General features: G+C 46.2%; 3 protein-coding genes across 9 annotated transcripts in view; 1 reads left to right on the top strand and 2 right to left on the bottom strand.

The window, feature by feature from the left end:
• L2HGDH (L-2-hydroxyglutarate dehydrogenase) lies at positions 1-14,961 on the bottom strand. Of its 5 annotated transcripts, XM_065063039.1 has the most exons (10): positions 14,826-14,961; positions 14,546-14,661; positions 12,755-12,906; positions 10,031-10,162; positions 8,419-8,581; positions 7,962-7,996; positions 5,978-6,145; positions 4,335-4,492; positions 2,977-3,108; positions 1-2,337 (listed from the first exon to the last, which is right to left on the bottom strand). In XM_065063039.1, exons 1-10 carry the CDS (start codon positions 14,897-14,899, stop codon positions 2,142-2,144), a joined length of 1,326 nt encoding a protein of 441 aa, XP_064919111.1. In that variant the 5' UTR covers positions 14,900-14,961; the 3' UTR covers positions 1-2,141. The 5 variants fall into 5 exon arrangements, with proteins under 5 accessions (XP_064919111.1, XP_064919116.1, XP_064919114.1 ...); XM_065063044.1 differs by lacking the exon at positions 14,546-14,661 and having other exon boundaries at positions 14,826-14,922; XM_065063042.1 differs by lacking the exon at positions 14,826-14,961 and having other exon boundaries at positions 11,804-12,906; positions 14,546-14,660.
• DMAC2L (distal membrane arm assembly component 2 like) lies at positions 14,827-19,688 on the top strand. Its single transcript, XM_065063048.1, has 5 exons — positions 14,827-14,960; positions 15,169-15,275; positions 16,876-17,084; positions 17,565-17,736; positions 18,401-19,688. The coding sequence occupies exons 2-5, from the start codon at positions 15,175-15,177 to the stop codon at positions 18,513-18,515; spliced, it is 597 nt and encodes a 198-aa protein (XP_064919120.1). The 5' UTR covers positions 14,827-14,960; positions 15,169-15,174; the 3' UTR covers positions 18,516-19,688.
• Positions 18,805-21,101, bottom strand: part of CDKL1 (cyclin dependent kinase like 1) — a 14,050-nt gene continuing 11,753 nt past the window's right edge. For 2 of the 3 annotated variants that reach the window (XM_065063047.1, XM_065063045.1), the window contains 2 exons: positions 20,497-20,652; positions 18,805-19,787 (listed from right to left, as the gene is read on the bottom strand). In XM_065063047.1, the coding sequence (XP_064919119.1) occupies positions 19,686-19,787; positions 20,497-20,652 (258 nt within the window). In that variant the 3' untranslated portion in view covers positions 18,805-19,685. The remainder of the gene's footprint in view (positions 19,788-20,496; positions 20,653-21,101) is intronic. The other variant, XM_065063046.1, reaches the window with a different exon arrangement.

A 21,101-nucleotide genomic window follows, 5' to 3' on the forward strand; every position in this document is an offset into this window, starting at 1 on the left:
TTAAAAACCAACCACCGCACTATTTTAATCATAACAGAGAAAGGTGCAGTTATTAAAGCCACCCAAGTGAATTAGACCCTTTTGGAAAATATATTCACGCATTTTCGCACTTTGTGGGCAACAAGATTCATACATGAAACCCCATGATCATAATCCTCTGAAGCTCTTCCTTTAAAAAAAAGGTTTATAACTTTATCTCTAAAAATACAAATATTTCACAGAATGCTACACAAAGATCCATCATTTAAAAGCTTCAGTTAAACTCTACCCCCAAATAATCATCTCCTGAGAGTAAAAAGCACAGCAAGGCTGCACAGTTAAATGTGCTGACTGCAGACTCACCGTAGTATCTGACTGCTTTACATTTTAATGGTCTTTATTCTGTTAATACATGTCAGGGCCACACCTCATGTGGGAAGAAGCTGCTTTTGCAATCCTTTTGTAGTATTTACTGTTGATAGGCAACACTTGCGGTGGGGAGCGCAGATACGATTGTTCCATTGTGAAGACGTCGCTTTTACGCAGCCGCGTGGCGTTTTACACTCGGAGCACCTCAACCTCTGTCTAGTGTCGCTGTGGCTAAGAATAACGAACAAAGCTCTGCTCTGAAGGGCTTATTATTTGCATTTCCAGGTTGCCATTATACAGGAGTCACTTTGGTGGTAAAGCAGATGTCACGAGGAAAAAAAATTATAAAAGAAATGAACAGGTTAAGCCCTTTTCCCCTGAAAAGCAGCTCAGCTCTGTGCAGTGAAACCATCAGCTAGCACACCTGACACATGTAACACACTCCCTGTGCACATCAGTACAGAAAATAGCTTTAAAAAAATACAGAGTATGGCAAATTGCCTGGTAGCAAACTACCCACAATTATCTGTATTACCCAACATCCTGCGAACATCTGCTTTAACAGTATTCTCAAGCACTTTGTCCCTGGGGCCACGTAATTCTTTTTGTAGCAATTATGCAGAACCCAGCGAGCTGCTCGGTTACCTTAGTGCCCGACTTGTTGCACATTGCTCTGCAGTTTAAAGCATGTTCTCCACACGGACTCTCCCCCAGAAGCATCTTTGATAAGGCTTCAGATAGCCATAAGGGTTCGGCAGAGTAACCGGTGCTTCCTCAGCTCCCTCCTGGGTAACGGGAGCCCCTCCTGACTGCGAGGGCAGACTGTGCAGTGGCTCAACTCACCAGGCTTCTGGGCCTTCCCTCCCTCCACATCGCCTTTTACAAAGACCATTTCCATGGGGCCGCTCAACGCGCTGCGCAGAGATAAACTCCTTTTGCGCTACCGGTATTCAAAGGAAGAAACAAAACCAAAACCCATGGAGGTAGTTTCTGGTTGGTGCTGACTTCCCAAATTTCAGTGAAATGAAACATGATTGTTTACATATACATTTTAATTTCAGCTCTTTAACAAAATGGAGACAGTGATCAGATAGCGTATCTGAATTGCACATCTAAATTGACTTGGATTTGGTAATCTGTTGTGAGGCTTATTTTTCTCTGAAATACTCTACGTTCATGTAGAAGGCCCTGAATATTGTTTTCAGTCTCTGATAAAGCCCTTAATTCCTTATCAGCAGAACCCTTAAGTGGGGCTTATCCATCTCCATCACTTCGGTATAAGCCAGGGGCCTGTAGACTCCAAACCGATGGGAGTCACAGAGGAGCGCACAGTGAACCCCTCCATGCCTGGAGGTGTCCAGAGGACCGACCGCCTCTGCAGAGCGGAGGAGGAGACAACGTTTAGAGCAGAGCCGTGGGGAGTGCGTGTGGGCAACCCCACCTCAGAGGCTCCTCTGGCTCCATCGAAAAGCCCAGTGCGGTGCTGGGAGCCCCTCGCCTCGTGCTGGCGATTCAAGGATGCAGGTGTTCAAACCTCTACTGCCAACGGGGCCGTTTGCTGCCTCCTTGCAGGCGGTGGCACCGCGTCAGGTCTCGAAACGCCCCCTAACTCCTTTGTTCATGAAGCCGAGAAGCCGTGGAACGGCGACGGTGAACATTTCGAACGCCGCTTTTGCACCGCACAGCTGTACCGGCGCCGATCTCGCAAGCAACACGTTTTATCTTTGTCGTTAAAGGCTGCAGAGTTCATTCAACACAGACAAGCTGCTCCACGCGCTACGCCCGTCCATCATTCATAATTCAAATCTTTGCTTCACTTCATCCGCGATCATTTTTGCGATGGCAAGGGAGGAGGTAGCAGCAGGAGAAGGGGCATTTCTGACATGAAGGATTCTGCTTCCAATATCTCCACTGCCTCCGTCAAATACAAAGTCATCTACCAAGTTTCCATCGCTGTCCAGTGCTTGAGCTCTCACTCCGGATGGACCCCTGCAAGAGAAAAGGAGGAGCTCACCATCGGAAAGAAAACGTTTTCTAAAGTCAGAAAATGAACTGTGATTTCACAAAGGAAACCCTTTGTTTTGAACTAGCAAGCCTTGTCAGACATGCTTTTCGTGCCCATGTTGTATTGCCTGAGCTGAGTAACTCCCTTTCACCACGCGCAAGCTTTTCTTATTCTGAATTTTCTCCCTGCAAATGTCTGGACAGTTAAACCCACCTCTACTCACTTCAGCGCCTCATCTTTCCTAATGAGTCTCTTCAGTTCCTCAGCATTTCTAAACTCCTTCAAATTAGTTTCTCTCTCCACACAGTAAGAAGCCGAATACAGTTTTATTGAGATGACTACACTAAGTCAACGTTCGCACAGCAGCAGCTCACAGTCCGGCTTCCCCTCCAAATTTCATCAGTGTTCTGCCTTCTTTGTGAACTCAGATTGTGTTCAAGCTACTGAACGTGTCACTAGGATAAAGACTTTTTATTATTTTGTGAATGTCACAACTGTGAATTTCACATCTGAATACTTCCATGATTTGGCAGCATATTTTGGGGGAGGAAGGGAGTAAGCTAACGCAATTCTTGCTACTGGTTAAAAAGAGAGATGAACAAGCCCCTGGGTGTTGTCTTTACCTGAGTACGTCATTGACGGTGACCTCAGGGATGAACTTCTGGAGTTCCTTCACCTGAGCGCTGAGGAAGCACGCTCTGTACACCTCACTCAGTCCGTAAGACAAGTTCTTCAGCACAAGCCTCCACAAACCACTGTTGAGAGCAACAACAAAAAAATCACCGTGGGAAGAACAAACCTTGCACAGTAAATGTCAAACTAACGCTAAGAAAGCAGCAAATGCAACTGCGTGGCCGAAGTTCCCATTCCCAACATCAGTACTGCGATCAGTGCTTTCTACTTGGGAAACATGTCTGTCCTTCCCTGTTTCAACAAACCTTGTTCACAGAGCTGTAGCGCGGCACCTACGATCCTTAGGCTTAGCTCTGAACTCCGGTCCTTCCTAAGCCCGGGATTTTTCTCTGGTTCTGTCAAACGGCAAGAGACTGAAAACCCACACGGAGCAGGGGAGACGGACACGACGCTTGAGACGTTTTCCCACAAACATTCTGAAAAGATCGTCACGCTCCTAACCGCTCAGCTCTCACTCAAGGAATCTTGCTGTGTCTTTGCTAATCTTGTTCGCTCGCTTTGCTTTCCTCAAGTCTTCCAGTGCAAAAATCTATAGACAACAATCAAGATACTTGCAACTCTTCAATAAACTGCATTAAGTTGAGTTGTTTGCCAGAAAGCTGTTCTCCAGTTCCCTGACCTGTTGCGCAGCCTCTCCTTGGATACTCCCTAATATTTTCACATTCTTTTTCCGAGTCTAATTTCCAAAATTGAGCACTTGGTAACAGTCTGTCCAGCCACTCAAAACGAAGCAACATTTCTCTCAACTTCTACAGATACTGTTTAAGTTTGCAATTTCAGTAATGATTCCTAATTCCTATGACGTGCTTTCTTAGATGCAGCTTCCCCGCCTGCATTCATGGCCCTTAATGTATTTCCCTACTACTTGGACAGTTTTTAAATATATATTGATGCCCAAATTAAGTTTGACACAGCAATTCAGACCACTCTGTGTTCTCTCTTCCGAGCATCCTCTGCAGGTATTTTAATTGCACCGTCTAGGTTGATTAAAATATTCCCCTGCGTTGGACCAAAACCAGTCCTGGAAAAGCTCCATCAGTAGCAACACGGCCCAAAAGCACCTTCTGATGAGCAGCCACATTCTCCGACCAGCTGCAACACGTCTTGGGAGTTGATGAAAATTCAAATATAAGATCACATGAAGTCAAATGTCTTGGAGAAGTCCACCCTCATCAGCACAGCTGTCTTAAACACACCAAGAACTTGGCGTTTTGACAACTGGCTTCCATGGAGTCACAAGCTGACATTTAAATAACTGCGCTCGGCAGGGAAAAAGACAAGATATTACCTGTAGGTTACAGCATCTAAAAACTCTCCAGCGCTGAAGTCGAGCCATTTGTAGCCCTCTCGCTTAAAGGCCAGCACTGCGTTAGGACCGAGCCAAACGCTGCCGTCCATCCTCGGCGTGAAATGAAATCCCAGGAAAGGGAATCGAGGATTGGGAACCTAAAGCGGGACACGACAGCTGTTACAGATGTTACAAACCGGGTCAGAGAAACAGCCACACAACCACTCGAGTCACCAAACTCATCCAGGAAAACATTTGTGAGGGGGAAAGTACGGACATTTACAGTTTATTGTGTGAGAGAGTCATTGAAACAACCCAAAACACAGCCAAGGGGTTGTCCTCCCTATAATGGAAATAACTATTTCTAAATGAACACGTGAAAAAGGAAGGAAATTTGCCATTTTATTTCCAATCACTACAACAAAATTCAAGTCTTATAACCACACAATTGGCTCCTGTGCTGGATTTTCTGCTTGTTAAGTCTGCAGTTAAAGCACATCTGTAATTTTAAATGCTGAACAACAGAGCAGGGCCAAGGAAAACTGCATTTCAGGTAAAAGCAAAGCAAACAGAAAAAAGGACATGGTTTCTCAGGATATAAATCAAGCCACAACAAAACCGATGACACACTGATGTTATTCACCGGTAGTAATTATACTGCGATAAAATAGGTTATAAAATATTAGGAAAACCTCCCCATTCCGGTGTTGCTCAAAACAACGCGCAGTTAGCAAGCCTGAGTAATGCTAATAGTAAGGATCTGCAGTTTGGTTTTTGTTTGCGAATGGAATTCTGTGTAATTGTGCGCAAAGGCTGAACCAGAAATAAGAAATAAGCTATATGTAGAGACAAGTATGAAATACCAAACCCTTTTCATGTGCTAGGACTTTGAAAGCTTGAGCTATTTAGAAAAGATGCCTACAGAGGTGATTGTGTTATAGTCTGAAAATCAGCAACTATTGGGTATTTCTCAAAACAACAGTGTCATTGTGACTTAAAAGTGCTTTAAGATATGCTCCTTTCCTGCATATAGCGCATTGATTTTCCCATTAAAACATGCTTGTAATACTTTGGACACTTAGTGCAACTACTCCACAAACTACACTGCATTTCTGGTGGCATCACTAAGAGTTGCGCTGTCTTCTAATCTTAGTCCCAATATTTGGCCATAACGAAAAAATTCGGAGGCTGGAAGGTGCTAATTCAAAGATGAGATTGAGAGGCAAATAGTTAAATCTGAGCTTTGCGTATTAGCACGCAAGACTAAACTCTATGTCTAAGTCAATCGTTATTTACTGTTGCCCTCACTGGCTTCTCAATCCTGCCTATAGATTTTATAACGTAAAGAAAGAAGGCAGGTTTTTGTTGGCACGTGGCTATTGTGCTAAATGCTTAACTATTTCCCCTATTAAAAAACACACACACAAAAACAACTGGCAATCATTTCCCCTATGGCACTTTTACCTGTTCCTCAAGAATTAACAAAAACAAGCTGTCCTGTCAGAAAGCAACTAAATCTGTGTCCATATGTTGTGCATCACTATCCGCGGTCTAACAGAAGTAACGGTGGAATATTGCGCTTATTTCTGTAGTTTTAGCAGTTCTTAGGGTACACTGTGAAAGACAAGTAGGACGGTACGTACCGGATAAATATTTCCTTTAACCATATAGGACTTTTCAGGTTTCAGCAGCAAATAATCTCCGCGGAAGGGAACGATCCGAGGCTCGGGGCTGCAGCCGCTGATCTCAGACAGGCGGTCTGAGTAAAGCCCTGCGCAGGTCACGATGTGCCGACAGTAGATTTCCTCACCCTGTGGAATAAAAATATTAACAAAAAGGACAACAAAACGCACAAAAATTCAACATATCTACTAAAAAAATCCACCCGTCACCTACAAGCTTTGGAAGAAAATGAGTCGAGACCAGCAAGAAAACCAACCGTACTTTCAGAAGGAGGGAGAAGAATCCAACAAGATTTAGGAAGTTACTTTTTAATGAAAGAGCAGAAATAGAACAAGAAGGCAGCAGCACCAACTTAAAAAATTATTGAGGGGGAGTGAGGTTGGTTTTTTAAAATGTATTCTTCTATTTTTTGCCCAAAAGAAGCATCCAGATATTCTCAAAGGTGACCACTCCATTTCCACAGTATCACAGTATGTTTGGGACTGGAAGGGCCCTGGAAAGCTCATCCAGTGCAATCCCCCCATGGAGCAGGAACACCCAGATGAGGTTACACAGGAAGGTGTCCAGGCGGGTTGGAATGTCTGCACAGAAGGAGACTCCACAACCCCCCTGGGCAGCCTGGGCCAGGCTCTGCCACCCTCACCAGGAACAAGTTTCTTCTCAAATTTAAGCGGAACCTCTTGTGTTCCAGCTTGATCCCATTACCCCTTGTCCTATCATTGTTGGCCACCGAGAAGAGCCTGGCTTCATCCTCGTGACACTCACCCTTTATGTATTTATAAACATTAATGAGGTCCCCCCTTAGTCTCCTCCAAAGAGCCCCAGCTCCCTCAGCCTTTCTTCATAAGGGAGATGCTCCACTCCCTTAATCATCTTTGTTGCCCTACGCTGGACTCTCTCCAGCAGTTCCCTGTCCTGCTGGAACTGAGGGGCCCAGAACTGGACACAACATTCCAGGTGTGGTCTCCCCAGGGCAGAGCAGAGGGGCAGGAGAACCTCTCTGACCTACTGACCACCCCCTTCTAACCCACCCCAGGTACCATTGGCTTCCTGGCCACAAGGGCCCAGTGCTGGCTCATGGTCACCCTGCTGTCCCCAGGACCCCCCAGGTCCCTTTCCCCTACACTGCTCTCTAATAGGTCATTCCCCAACTTATACTGGAACCTGGGGTTGTTCCTGCCCAGGTGCAGGACTCTACACTTTCCCTTGTTAAATTTCATCAGGTTATTCCCCACCCAACTCTCCAGCCTGTCCAGGTCTCTGATGGCAGCACAGCCTCTGGTGTGTCAGCCACTCCTCCCAGCTTGGTGTCATCAGCAAACTTGCTGATAGTGCACTCTGTCCAAATCGTTAATGAATATATTGAATAATATTGGCCCCAGCACTGCCCCCTGAGGCACTGCACTGGATACTGGCCTCCAACTGGACTCCGCACCATTGACTACCACCCATGCAGTATTAACTGCCTTGCAGGAATGACATCAGTATATGCTTTACTAAATTAGCTTGTGGCTTTCTGGTAATAAAATGATTCTAAATGCCTCCTTATCATTTGTATAGATGCCAAAGGCCAAAAGCAAACATGAAAATAGGTGTTTCTCACCAAATGAATAAGTCATAAAAGGAGGCCTTGGAAACAAGCAGCGTAAGAATGTGCACATAAAGAAGATAAGGGACATGTACAGTTAAACCTAAGTTCAGCAGCAGAAAGTTGGGCTTTCATTATTAGTCCCAGTGCACAGTAAAATGTGAACGTGCTCATAGTTAAGAACTGATTGCAGTTGTTTTATAAAAGCAGCCCTAGATGACGGTGATCATGTTACTGCACGGCAGCTGTTTCATTTTTTTAGAGAGGCTGATTAAGCCACCAGGACTAAACAAACATTCTTAAGAAAAGGAGTAACGGCTTCCTACGAAGCAATAAATCATCAGCTTACTTCTTACCTTTGAGTTCCTAACAACGACTGGGTAGTTCAGTCCTGGAACAGAATTAGACAAGAGAAGGAATTAATAAAACAGAAAACTGACAGAACAAGCAGCTTGTCACAACGAAGGGTTCGGACACAGAATATATTCAAGCTGTGGACATAACTGATGCTGTTGGGCACAACTGTATTTATGAATTAATAGGTGGTTTTTATTCTTCCATATGTGTACTAGCACAGATCCAACCTGCCTTTTAAGATAAAGCACTATCACAAGATTAAACATGCAATATCCAGCTAAATCTGATTTTAGTCGGAGAGAACAACCTTCTTCCTCTATTTTACTATAATTTGCTTTCATCAGCTTTAAATGTTTCAGTTGAAGGATGACCTGCCTGCAGGGGGAAGAAAAAGGTTCAGAAACATGTTCTCTTCAGCAGAACTGGAGTAAACGGGGGTAATAAAACCTGCCTTACCGTCTTCACTTCCTGAAGGGCTTTCTTTAGCCATCTCCATGTCTGTCACTTCAAAATCAGTCAGGACGGTCCCACCTGCTTCCTGGAAATCCTCAGCGTAGGACTGCGCCACTTGTTTGTAATTCACAATGCCAGTGTATGGCGAATCAAGGGCCATCAGCCCCTAGAACAGTATTAAGATACAGAAGAAAAGTGAGGGCTGGGTGTTGCTCCTCAATACAGAGAATATTTCACATGGAATAATGTGCATTGCCACTGTTCGCTGACAACTAGTATGGAGAAAACTACTTCAAGTGGATTAAGTGATCACATAACTACAGCATAAACAAGTCTTGCTGACAGAGAACTTAATGATAAAACGGGTTACCTCGGCTTCAGCTAATACGTGCTGATTTTTCACCATACACTATGCGATTCCACCTTCGAGTGGTCACTTGGGAGTTCTACCTGATGCACAGATGCGGTAAAAGATCAGTGATTTCATCTCAACACTTCGGGCCTTGCAACCAGAGAGGAAAGTCCCCTCCGAGCTGGACAACAGCCCATCCTTGTCCTGGCAGAAAGCAAGTCCAGCGTGTCACTAGATTTGTTAATGTTTCTCAGAGGCGTTTTACTTTCTTTATATCAAAAAGGTTTGGTTTCTCACACAGTTTTTATCATGTTAAACGGCACCACAACACTTTCCTAGTTCTGGCTGTAAAATAAGGGATAGCAGGACTGCTTTATCTCAGGGAGATGCTGCAAGTGTAGTGACACTAAAAGACTGTCAGCTGCTCAGATATGACAATACCAGGGGCCACTTACATGCCCACGATGACCAGAACGGTCGGTAAAACTGTATCTTTACACTAAACCTTCCTCCCCACTTGATGTAGTGCAATATTTTATAATATAACACCACTCAAGTTCCGTTTGCTTAGGAGGAAAGGACTCAGCCCAGCAAACCAGAGCAAACGAAGTGAGATGCATCTGAATCTACTCATTTGCAGCAATAAATGCTCAGCTGGAGCGTGAACGCTTTAAGGAACGGACACAAAATGTGTACGACAAAAAAGAAAGATAAAACCTATTCTGCTGCAGGAAATTTTTGTCTGTAGCTACCGCCGCTCGAAAGCAGTGAGCAGCTCGAAAGCAACGCAGCTACAGATGAAACAGCGTGGGATCATTTCTAGGCAGGTTTTCCTCTCAACCAAAGATATACTAAATAACAAAGCTGTATTCCAGAAACTACACACATTTCCCCTGCTGGAAAAATAAACAGGCTGAGAAGCGCTACATAACAGCCACGTGTGTAGAAGCAACTGGATTGAAACTGGCTTGATCCAAATCCACGCTTACAGATGGGATTTTCATTTCTGCACTATCAAGCTTTATTATAAATTAATTAATTTTAGGGGGAAGGAGCAGAATCATCTCAGCACAAACTCAGATATAGCAGCTCTAACGTAGGCAAAGGAAAATCTGCCTATCAACCACAAAACCAGACAAGTGAACACCTGCAAAGAGAAGGGGGAATAAAAACGCTGGAAACATATTTATGTTAAATTTTAAAATAACATCAACTGAGAAACCAAGGCCTTATACACCAAATAAAAATACACAAACCCCTTACCCTGCAGAAGGGTTCTTTGGCTTGTATTTCTTTTGCTCCGATGAGTTTGAGCCCTCGGACGTTGTTGTGCAGCCCTCTCTCGTACAGAGCTTTGAGCCTCGGGATTTCATCTTGTTCAACAGCTACGATGAGCTTCAGGAAAGATAACAAGGCACACCGGTCAGCAAAACACAAGGCCAGCTCAGGTTTGGCACCAAGTCCAAGCTAACAAGTGAATGAGCAAATAGTAAATTATAATTCCAGGGGAGAAAAATGTGGTTTGTGCCATTAGTTGCACAAGATTCTATAAATACTTACATATATGTATATAATATATGAAGAAGAGTGAAAAAGAAATGTAGCTTAAGTTATTATCGGTGGATAATATAATATTTGCTAGAAGTACCAGAGACTACAAATCTGAACGTGAAAGAGAATACGATTTTAAAAGCCACTGGGATGCTTCCAAAAATAAAACTGAGTTTAACCCAAGATGTACAAATCTCAAATTGTCTCAGTACTGTTAGAGCAGGGGTGTGTTCTGACGTGGTGTCTAAACTGAACTGCAGCAGCTTCATTTCACCGTGTAGTCAGCTCACAATTACCACACAAGGTTTATCCAGACTGTGAGTTACCTGTGCAGGTTTGCACAGACCGTTCTACTGCCAGACCCGGCTCAGGCCTCACAACACCGGCAGCTTTGCCTTGAGAAAGCACCAAGTTCTCCAAGCCTGGAGTTGCTTTGTGTAAAACAAGCCGTAAAGCCTCAACATCACCTTCCCTGGGATGAACTCTGCTGAGGGAGGCAACACGCACAAATTCAGCATCAGCAAAGCACCAACAACGCTACTGGGTCAGTGCCAGCCCTGCCCAAGCTCAAACTGACGCCTACAGAGCAAGTCTCTGGGTGCTTTGAGTTAAGAACAGGCTTGGAACTGGAGGTGTCCAGCTGCACAAATCCACAGTGCCATCTTGTGATCAGCAGGAACACAGCCAGGCCAGGACAAACGGCACCAGGATGAGAGGAAACCGCCTCAAGTTGCACCAGGGGAGGTCCAGACTGCATATGGTGAACAATTTCTTCCCCAAAGGGCTGTGGGGCATTGGAACAGGCTGCCCAGGGCAGTGCTGGAGTCACCAGCCCTGGAGGGTTGAACAGATGGAGATGAGTTTCTCAGGACATGGGGCAGTGGCACTTGATGATCTTAAGGGTCTTTTCCAGCCAAAATGATTCTTTGATTCTGTGGTGCACGGCCCGCCAACACTGCCACATCCAGGAATCTCTGCTCTGCACTCCGGATCCGGGGGCGATCTGCACCCAGCTCTCAGCTCACAGAAAGGCTCACGCTGCCCAAGATGATTTTGAGCAACCTGGAAGGGGGGTGAGACAGTCGGTGATGGTTAAAAGCGACTCGGGGTGGTTCAGATGAGTTGGCTGTGAAGAACTGCAGAGGGACATTCCGAGGTGAACGAGCGACTAACAAAATGGCAGATGAAATTCAATGTAGATAAATGTGAAATGATGATCATATTAAAATCAGGGTTAGCCTCATGTATAACACGATGGAATCCCTGTTTAAAGTTATCACTCAGGACTAACATCTTGTTGGGGTTAGGACAGACAGCCCAACGGAAACATCAGCTCAATATGCAGTGACAGCTGAAAAACCCTAAACGGACAGTTAGGAACAACTAGGAAAAGGATGCAGGATAATTCAGAGAATTCTACTATTTCGCGGCAAAAATCCAGAGTCTGACTGCACCTCAAATGTTGTGCACAGTTGCGGTCCTCACCTTGTATCAAAGACGCATTAAACTAGAAATGGTTCAGAAAACAAAGACGGGGGGGAGAGTCAAGACAAAGCTTCACTAAGAAGAATGGCTGAGCAGACTAAGCTGGAAGGGACGACTTTGGGGGAGGAGGGAATATAAAATTATCAGCAACTTGGAAATTGTGAGCACAGGTGAAGTGTTCACCACCTCTTCGAACACAAGGGCTAGGGGCCATCAGATGAAGCTTGTAGGAGACAGTTTCAAAACGATGGAACTCTTGACACTGTGGGTTGTTGATCTCTGCAACTGCTCAAAGCATGCTCTGGCACAAAAGCTTTTAATGGAAAAACCTCGGAAGGGAAATCCACTGCGAGTCGCTACAGACAAAACGGATCAGCCTCAGAAAACCACCTGAGCTGAAAACAGGTGGGAGCTGGGAGAATTAATAATTCGCTTGTCCTGTTCCCATTCCTCCCCGAGTCTCTGTTTACAGACATTTCCAGAAACAGGACACAGGGCTGGGCAGAGCCCAAGCTGAACCAGTACAGCCGCTCTTCTGTCCCAGCATTTCGGGTTGTGTCCGCTGGAGGCAAGACGGCATAAATCCATGGAGCTGGGTGACACCTGGAGCTGTTTTGAAGTCACCGTGTCTTTTCAAAGCCTGACAAGCCAAGAAGCACAGCACGCACACACCCAGAGCCTCTGTGGAGCTCATGGCCCTACAGGGGTGTTGCTCCTGGGGTATTGCACCTCAGCCCCCAGATATGGAGAATTATTATTTAGGTCCAGAAAAGAAACTGATTAGAGTTGCTGGAAAAAATAAACCAAAAAGGCACATTCATCCTGCAGGAAAAGTGTCGCAGAAACTCATCTCTTGGGAGAAAGACCCCTACCAGGCCTGTGCTATACATTGTAACAGACATGATGCAGTCTCCGTTTCCAAAGGTAAAGAACACGCAGCAGTTCCTGTACCTTCCCACACTGTTTATAGGGTATTCCCTTCTTGTCGCAGTACTCGTAGCAGAGGGCTGCACCCTGCACACACAGCTTGGCTTTCAGAGACCCGGGCGTGTAGTAAATTCCACTGTGAATCACACCGCTGTTGTGTCCAGTCTGGTGATGCGCTAAATAGAAATAAAAATATGTTATTAAAATACACGTTCCATGATTGGCTTGTACCTCAATCACTTCAGCTGTCAGAGGAGTGAGTAATCTGAGGTCCTGCCCTAAGCCGGTGTTACAAGAGGTGCTCAAATGAGGGAACTGCAGAGCAAACACAATTCCTCCCTTGGTCTCAAAAGGCTAAAAACCACTGATAAAGCAAGAGCTAGTTAATAATAAACCATCACAGCTTGCAACGCATCTAATCAACAGGAAGGAAAAGAAAACAACAACGTCACAAGTTTTTCCTCCAAGAGCAACAACTACAGGCCAATCAAACAAAATTTTCTACATGTTAAAATTAAGAAATTTGATTTTAAAATGAAAAGCATCCTTAAGGGCCTCACTTAAAGTCTGTGTAACCTTCCGTTTCTTAGGATGCTTTACAAGCATTTGTGAACTGGATTAGGTTGCTATTGCGTCTTTGTAACTAAGTAAAATAGAGCTGAAAAATATCATAAACATTTTTATTGAAGGAATTTGGGCGGGTTCCCCCTTTTAACATATTGACTCCCACAGGTCATTCTTGCTTTGTGCTCACACAACTGTTAAGAAGTTCATGTATGTCCCATCTTGGGGATAAAAAGCCACTTTCATAACATAAGTGTGTGATATGAAGAGCAACATATAGCCTGGCTGATGGAGCCAGTTAAAGCAAGAGCTTGGCCTCATACGTCTTATTTTGACCAGCACCTTTCAGACATTCTTAAGCAGTTCTGCTCCCCAGCCTGCCTCTGTGTGGACCAACCATCGCTGTTTGCTGTTCACTCCTTTCCTCCTGCCCCTCCAAAAAGCCGTCCTGGCACCGATTCTCAGCTCATCCTCTCTGCCTCTGTGCAGGAATAAACAGGACCTGAACCTGCACTGCTCCTCACTGGAGCTGTTCACCCTGCTTGTCCTTCTCCCCAAATACCAACTGCTGCAGGAGCCCTGGGCTGGCTAGACCCGCTGCTTCCAAACAAAGCGGCAACATTCAGTCTCTCTTAACTGTGAAGTCCTAACTTGAAGTCCCAGCAGCGAAGTGCAGACTGATGGCAGCTCTGCTTCTCCACCGCAGGACGTGTCCTGGGCAAAGGGAGGAAGAAACCTCCTGTCAGGGCAGGGACAGGGGGGGAAGCTGCTCTTCCCAGGGGGAATCCATCAATCCATCACCCCTTTGGCGACGGGGCAGATGCTCTCCCACAGCTGGTCACAGAATCACAGAGCGGTTGGGTTGAAGTGACCTCTGCAGATCCCCCAGTCCACCCCCCCTGCTCCCGCAGGGTCACAGAGCAGATCACACAGGTGGGTCCAGGGGGTTTGAATGTCTCAGAGCAGGAGACTCCACACCCGCTCTGGGCAGCCTGGGCCAGGCTCTGGCACCTCCCAGCAAACAAGTTTCTCCTCATGTTCACATGGACCCTCCTGTGTTTCAGTCTGTGCCCGTTGCCCCTCTGCCCGTTGCACACCACTGAACAGAGCCTGGCCACCCACCCAAAATCTGAGCTCCCCTTTGCACATGTGCTCACACAACACCGAGATTTTGCCGCGTGTTTCAGGAACGATTCCTGACAGCCCCACACCTGCTAACCCGCACGGCGGCTGAGGAGCCCCAGCACATACCCAGCTCCCGCTCCTTCTCCAGCACGGCGAAGGCCAGCGCAGGGTGCCGCCGGACGAGCTCCCGCGCCGCCGCCAGCCCCACGATCCCCGCTCCCACCACCGCCACGTCGAACGTGCTGCGGAGACAGACACGGCCCGTCAGCTCCCGCCGCGACCCTGAGGGGAGGGCGGCGGGCCCGGCGCCCCACGGCCGCCGTGAGGGCCGCTCTGAGGGGGCACGGGGAGCGCCCTACGCCCGGGAGGAGGCGGCGGGGCTGGGGCAGGACCCCCGCTCCCTCACCTGCGCTGGCGGCGCTGGCCCCGCCACAGCGCCCCGGCCCCGCCGCCCGCCCGCCGAACCAGCGCCGCCGCCATCTTGGGGGCGGTGAGACCGGCGGGCCCGGCTCCTCCTTCGCGGTCGCTCCGTGAGGGGAAGGTCAGGCCGGGCCGAACTCCGCCGGGCTCGCCGGCTTGGCCCTTAGGGGCAGCCCTGGGGGAGGGATCCCGGGCGGGGCGAGCCCTGGGGCGGCGGCGGGGCCTCCCCTCAGCTGCTGGGCTGACAGCCCCGGTGAGGCCCTGAGGGGAGCCCGGGCTCGGGCCGCTCCCAACAACACCCCGGTTCCCCCTCTCTCCTTTTCCTCAAGAACGTGATGCTTTGGGGAAAACTCGTCCCGTCGGCGTGCAGGCGGAGCCCGCTGGTGCCCAGCGCTTGCAGAGCCTTCTGGGGATGGCTGAACGCCGTGTTCAACAAGTAAGGGCCGTTAACGGGGTGCACAGGGCGATTAACGAGGTGCACAGGGCCATTATTGGGGTGCACAGGGCAATTAGCGGGTCCCAGGGATCCACCGCGGGGTCTGTGAAGAGACAATGAAGTCCCAGGAGTGGAGAGAACGTATTGTATTGAAACGTAGAAATAAACTGATCAGCGGAGTCAATTATGCTGTTAAGCGCATTCTTTATTTTATCATTGCTGGGGATTATCCTCCATCAGTGCTGCAAAGGCTGGATGCTCTTGCGTTGCTTATATTCACATGATTATCACATATGCATTACAATTTTTGAAAATTTTTACATACATCTATACTAAGAAATAATCGATGTTAGTTATAATTGTTTCGTTTCTTACAATAGAAATATTAATTATTAGTTAAATAGAAACCAAGCAGTCTTCTTCTAAACAATGTATCACTCAGTCTTCTGTCTCCCTCTTGCCATGCAGAACAATCTAAAACTTGAAAAATATCCTCGTTTTGCAGGTGGTCAGGAGGCATTTGTCATGTCAGTTGCTTAATGATGGGTATCTTGTGTAACTTAATCACAGTGTACATTAATTTAGCAGCTTCTCTTCACTATGATCAGTGCTTTTATTCTCCCAGATTGCAAGCGGGTGCTCAGCGGGGCTTGTTCCTGACTGGTTCCCGGTTACAAGCTGTGCCCTTCCAGAGAGTTGGACTCGACCATCCTTGTGTGTACCTTCCAAACCAGGACATTCTGTGATTCTCTGGTCTTCTGTTGTCTCCCAGCTGCGTTTAAGCCGGTAGCACAACCATTTGCCTTTACTAACTCAGGAAAGCATCTCACCATCCCATTGTTCACAACGTGATTCAGCCACACGAGGGTTTCACATTCACTTATAGAAAGATAAAGCCTTTCTTTGTGAACCTTTCTCTGCCTGTAACTTTAGGCAGTAGCTGTTATAATAGTTTTGCCTTGTGTCTTCTCTGTGAAAGGTAGTATGGTGTAGGTGGTGGCTCTGCCAGGTCTCTGCTTCTGCCTTCAGCGCTGTTCACCAGACTGAGAAATCCTTCAACTGAATGGATCCAGGGGTTTTAACCAATTGCTGAAATGTGTCACTTTGAAATATTGTGATTTTTGATGATCAGGCTTCGGGAATGACGTACACGTCACAAGCAACGTTCAGTTTTTATATAAGCAAAATATGTTTGGGGGACAGACTTGCAATTGTCGTAAAGCCTGACTCTGGGTAGAGAAAGGTGTTTTTATCTCTTCTTACAGAGTCACAGAATGTCCTGGGTTGGAAGTGACCCACAAGGACCATCGAGCCCAGACATGGAGGAGACAGTCAATTAGAAAGGTTAACACGTGCCGAGTCAAGTTGCATTTGTATTCTTTCTTCTTTTTAACCAAAAGTAACTGCAGTTTAAAAAAACCTTATGCCTGACTGATGGAGAATCAGCACAATCCAAATAATTACACATAAACCACTTCCAGTACATCGTATTTTTTTCAGACATCATGCACATACCCAAACGATTGTTGTGTGATGTATCGCAAAGCCAGTACATCAGTCACGTTCTAGAAAGCGTGTGATGCTCTTTGTGTCTCGGCAGGGTGGACTACGAGCGGATCCGAGCCGTGGGCCCCGACCGGGCGGCCTCGGAGTGGCTGCTGCGCTGCGGAGCCCTCGTGCGCTACCAGGGCTACGAGAAGTGGCAGCAGGACTACAACGGGCTCCCCACGGGGCCCCTGGGGAAGTACAAGATCGAAGCCATTAACGCCACCGACTCCTGCATCATGTACAGGGGGTTTGACTATTTGGGTAACGTAGTAGACACAGCTGTGTGAAGATTATACATAGCGGTCTTAGTTCTTTCAGTTGCATCAAAATCTGAATAACTATATTGTTTTCTTGTTTCAGGTCTCCTTTAAATAACAAAAACCAAAATGGGGAACAGACCATTTGGGTTTTTTTATTTGCAGGAAACCTTGAATTTCCTTCATTAATACGTTTCTAATTCAGAGCTGTTGTTTATCACCCAAACTTGTAGTGGTTTTTTGTTACTTGCCCACGTCAAATCTCCCAGAATGTTACCAAAAGGATACAAACCCTGGGGTTTTCATATATCTGGAGTCCCACAAAGGGACTTTGAAGATTCATTGTGCGTTACAGCCCCACTGTATAGAGGAGCACACTGCCCTGTGGTTTTGGAGGCAGTTACTAAACGGCGAGTGAGAATTTAACAACCAGCCTGGCTTGTTCCTGGCATTCTGAAGCAAATACTCGTTTTTGTCTTTGCAGATGGTCTTGAACACGTTACAGAGATCACGCTGCAGAAGTGCATTTACATACAGGACGAGTGTCTGCAGCGGCTCAGCGAGACCAAGAATCTCCAGAAGAGTCTCCTCCAGCTGAAGATCATTTCCTGCGGGAATGTCACAGATAAAGGCGTCATTGCACTGCACAAGCTGGCGTACGTGAGCTGCTCAGCTCTTCTCACTCCCTCTGTTTTTTCCCTGTGTGGTTTTGGGGTTGTGTTGACTGTAGTTTTTGATCACCTTGGTTTCTACTCCTGAGCCCCTCTTGCAGTTCCTTCCCAGGGCAGGTTTTGATGGTGTCCTGTTGCATTTATTGTCCTTCTGCATCTGATGCCACTTCCCGTCGCTCAGTTATCTCGTGCTCGCTGTGGCCTGGAAGATTTTAGGGCAGCACTGCGTTTTCTGGTGCTCAAAGCCATTCAGTGTTACACAGAGTCACGGACATCTCCAAATGGGTGATCTGGGGACCTGGATTTCATCCTACAGAATGTTGTTATTATTCAGGACCATCTACAACACTCTCATTATTATTTACCTCTAATTATTATTTACATTAAAATAACTTTTACTAAATTGCTCTTGAAACGATGAAATACTGTTTAATATGAAGGAAGCTTCATGTGGGGGGTCCAGGATCTCTTTTTGACTGAACTTATGGTGAACTAAAAACTTTAAGCACCCACTTCAGAAAAAAGACTTCCATTAGAACCAGTAACCTTTTAAAATACTCAAAACCACTATGGTAGAATAATCCTTTGTCTAACTGCTGTGTCAACAGTTAAAGAGTAGCTGCTGACTTTTATTTTAAAATATTTACAGGAACCTTGAATATTTGTATCTGAGTGACCTTCCTGGAATAAGACAAAAAGAAACTACCATGCAGATCCTTCAGCAGGCGCTGCCAGACCTGGAGCTGGAGCTGGACTTGGAATAAGCACAACTACACGTAACTGAAATGTATTTGAGTTCTTAGGATTTATCATATGTTGCTTAAATTAAGTTGTAGGCACTGCTCTATTTCCAGGTATGGAAATAAGCCCAGATGACCCAAATTACGATTTGAAATAAAAGGCAGACAGGCACACTGTGAGGATATGGATCTGTCCCACAGAAATTGCCACAGAACAGTAGTGGGAAAAGAAAACAGTTTTGCTGTAGCTTTCAAGTAGAAAGAGGATGTTCCTTGCCCAGCAGTAAAACTGTGTGCAGTAAAACACATCCAATAAAGTGGAAAAACAAGCTACGTTTCTTTTATTGAAAATCAGCACGATATTACATCCTGAGATGACACAAAAGCCCAGAATCATTCCAATACATGTACTTAGGTAGAATTCCTGCCTGCGTCTGGCCAGTGTTATCAATTATATTAATGAATTAATTTTGAAAAAAACAACTTCTATAACACTACAGGCAAGTGACTTTGCTATTGACAGAAACAGCAAATAAACCCGACCTCATGATGCAAGGAAGAAACACACGGGAGAAACTCTGAAAAGACTAAAGAAACAATAGGTTTTATGATTAAAATGTTCTCCTCCTGCTAATGGTTCCTGCCGAGCCTGCTGCAAAGTCACTACGAGTACCTTTAATACTTTGTGATATATAAATGCAGGACACAAGACACACGCAGCTTTAAAGCAGTGCTATTTCAGCAGGTTTATAACTACCTGGAGCAGGTTTATAGCTACTGTCTGTTCACCGCTCCTTGCGGGACCAGTGACTTAGTCCCAGTCTAAAGCAGTGTCACTGTTTTGCCACAGTGGGACTTGGATTTATTTGGCAAGGTTGCAGTTTGTCTGCCAAGTCTGCAATACAGGCCATTGACAAACCAGAGTTCTTAAATTCACACTGTAAACAGTGACCCCGAACCAGTATACAATCCCGAACCAGTATACAATCCCAAACCAGTATACAATCCCAAACCAGTATACAATCTGTCCGTCGCTTCCCTCCCATTAGTGACCCAGAGCACGTTGCTTTACAGCCCGTTTTTGTATATATCATAACAGGTATTCACTTAAGTTTTCCACCATGTATCCTCCTTTTATAAAGTTTGAAATGACTCGAACTTTGAACAATAAATAGTTTTTCGTCTGCCGTCCAGTTAGATGTTTGGGAAATGGTAGTTTGATTTCCTTGTTTTGGAGCAGTACTTCTTGCTGTCCAAAGCTGGCAGGATGTTACTGCTGGTTAACTGAGGCAGGTGCTGTAACGAAAGGAGAAGGTGCACGGTGAGAAAGGTACATGGTGAGAAATGAGGAGCAAGGACGCATTTTACTGTCAAGTGGAATATAAGGTATATAACTATTCCTACTGTAACCCTGGACTTTTCAAACAAAGAGTTATTGATCTGAGGTTCTACAACCAGAACACCTCATTAAAGGTGTTTCTTCCAGTCATCCAGGGCAAGAAAAACATTCCTGTTCTGTCCTACGTCAGAGAAATGGGAGAGGGGGATCAGTTTAATCCAGGAATTTCTATGCTGCAGCAGTTCTGCACCCTACACCTCCAGCTTCCCTGCGTGTTACCAGCTCAGCCGTCGTGGGGAATCTCCGTAATCTGGGATTTGAACGCACCAAACAGATCCCAGACAGCTCCAAATCAAACCAGCCACACGAGCCCGTCCAGTTTGTCCAGCTGTCCTGCCGCTCTTTGTCAGGAGACGCATTCCCAGATAAACCCCGTCTTTCACCCCCAGCGACTCAGGGGAGCTGCGATGCAGAATGCAGTTTGTACCCAGTTACTCTTTGGCCAGGAGGTTCGTTTCCTCCTGGGGCTAAAATGAAGATGGGTCCAACGCCGGAGCTCTATCTCACATGAGCTGCCAGCACGGGTCCCCCTCCTGGGATCCAAACAAAACCAGCGCCCTCCTTAGGCACACAGCATTAAATATTAATACTACTACTAAATGTTACCCCCGGCACGTGCTTCCGAGTCAGCCTGCCTGGTTTCCGAGCTGCCTTTTCGTGTTCCTTCCCCAGATCCGCCGCCTCCCTAGTGCTGTCAAAATAGGGATGCTGCAGCAGCTGCTCACACGTCTGCCTCTCTGCAGGGTCCATCCGAAGGCAGCCCTTAGAAAAGATGAAGTAAAAGGTCATACAAAACGCTCGCTAAACAAGTGTGCGTGATTCCAGCTACTCGCCACAGCCAACGAGCATTTCCACAGATACAAGCGTTAATTTTTTTTGTAGTGGATTCTAAGAGTCTGGTTTTTCAGAGTCAGCATGAAACTTGCCAAGCAGCTGGTACCGAACAACAAGGCAGTGGAAGAAATCGCAGCTAGAGGGACAGTCACAAGTGTGCGGTGCAGCAAACCATTGGGTCTCAAAAACAGTTAATCCCAGAACTTTCATTTGGAATAGAACTTTCTTAAATGTGGAAATCTGGTACGGCACTGACTGGGCTGTTCCAGCGTTCAGCGTAGAGAATATTGTCCACAGCTGCACCTTCTTTTTATTGTCTCCATCCTCAGTCTCCACTCACTGCATCTTACTGAGGGAATAACATGTTTTCCACCTCC

This window comes from Columba livia, chromosome 5, assembly GCF_036013475.1.
Source record: "Columba livia isolate bColLiv1 breed racing homer chromosome 5, bColLiv1.pat.W.v2, whole genome shotgun sequence".
NCBI classification, from domain to species: Eukaryota; Metazoa; Chordata; class Aves; order Columbiformes; family Columbidae; genus Columba; species Columba livia.

Coding starts and splice junctions, on each gene's coding strand:
- L2HGDH (XM_065063039.1), bottom strand. CDS start 14,899: ATGGCGGCGGCGCTGGTTCGGCGGGCGGGCGGCGGGGCCGGGGCGCTG. Junction 14,662..14,825: donor GGCCAGCGCCGCCAGCGCAG/GTGAGGGAGCGG, acceptor CTGTCTCCGCAG/CACGTTCGACGTGGCGGTGG. Junction 2,338..2,976: donor ACCGTCAATGACGTACTCAG/GTAAAGACAACA, acceptor TTTCTCTTGCAG/GGGTCCATCCGGAGTGAGAG.
- DMAC2L (XM_065063048.1), top strand. CDS start 15,175: ATGCTTTGGGGAAAACTCGTCCCGTCGGCGTGCAGGCGGAGCCCGCTG. Junction 15,276..16,875: donor CTGAACGCCGTGTTCAACAA/GTAAGGGCCGTT, acceptor GTGTCTCGGCAG/GGTGGACTACGAGCGGATCC. Junction 17,085..17,564: donor CAGGGGGTTTGACTATTTGG/GTAACGTAGTAG, acceptor TTGTCTTTGCAG/ATGGTCTTGAACACGTTACA.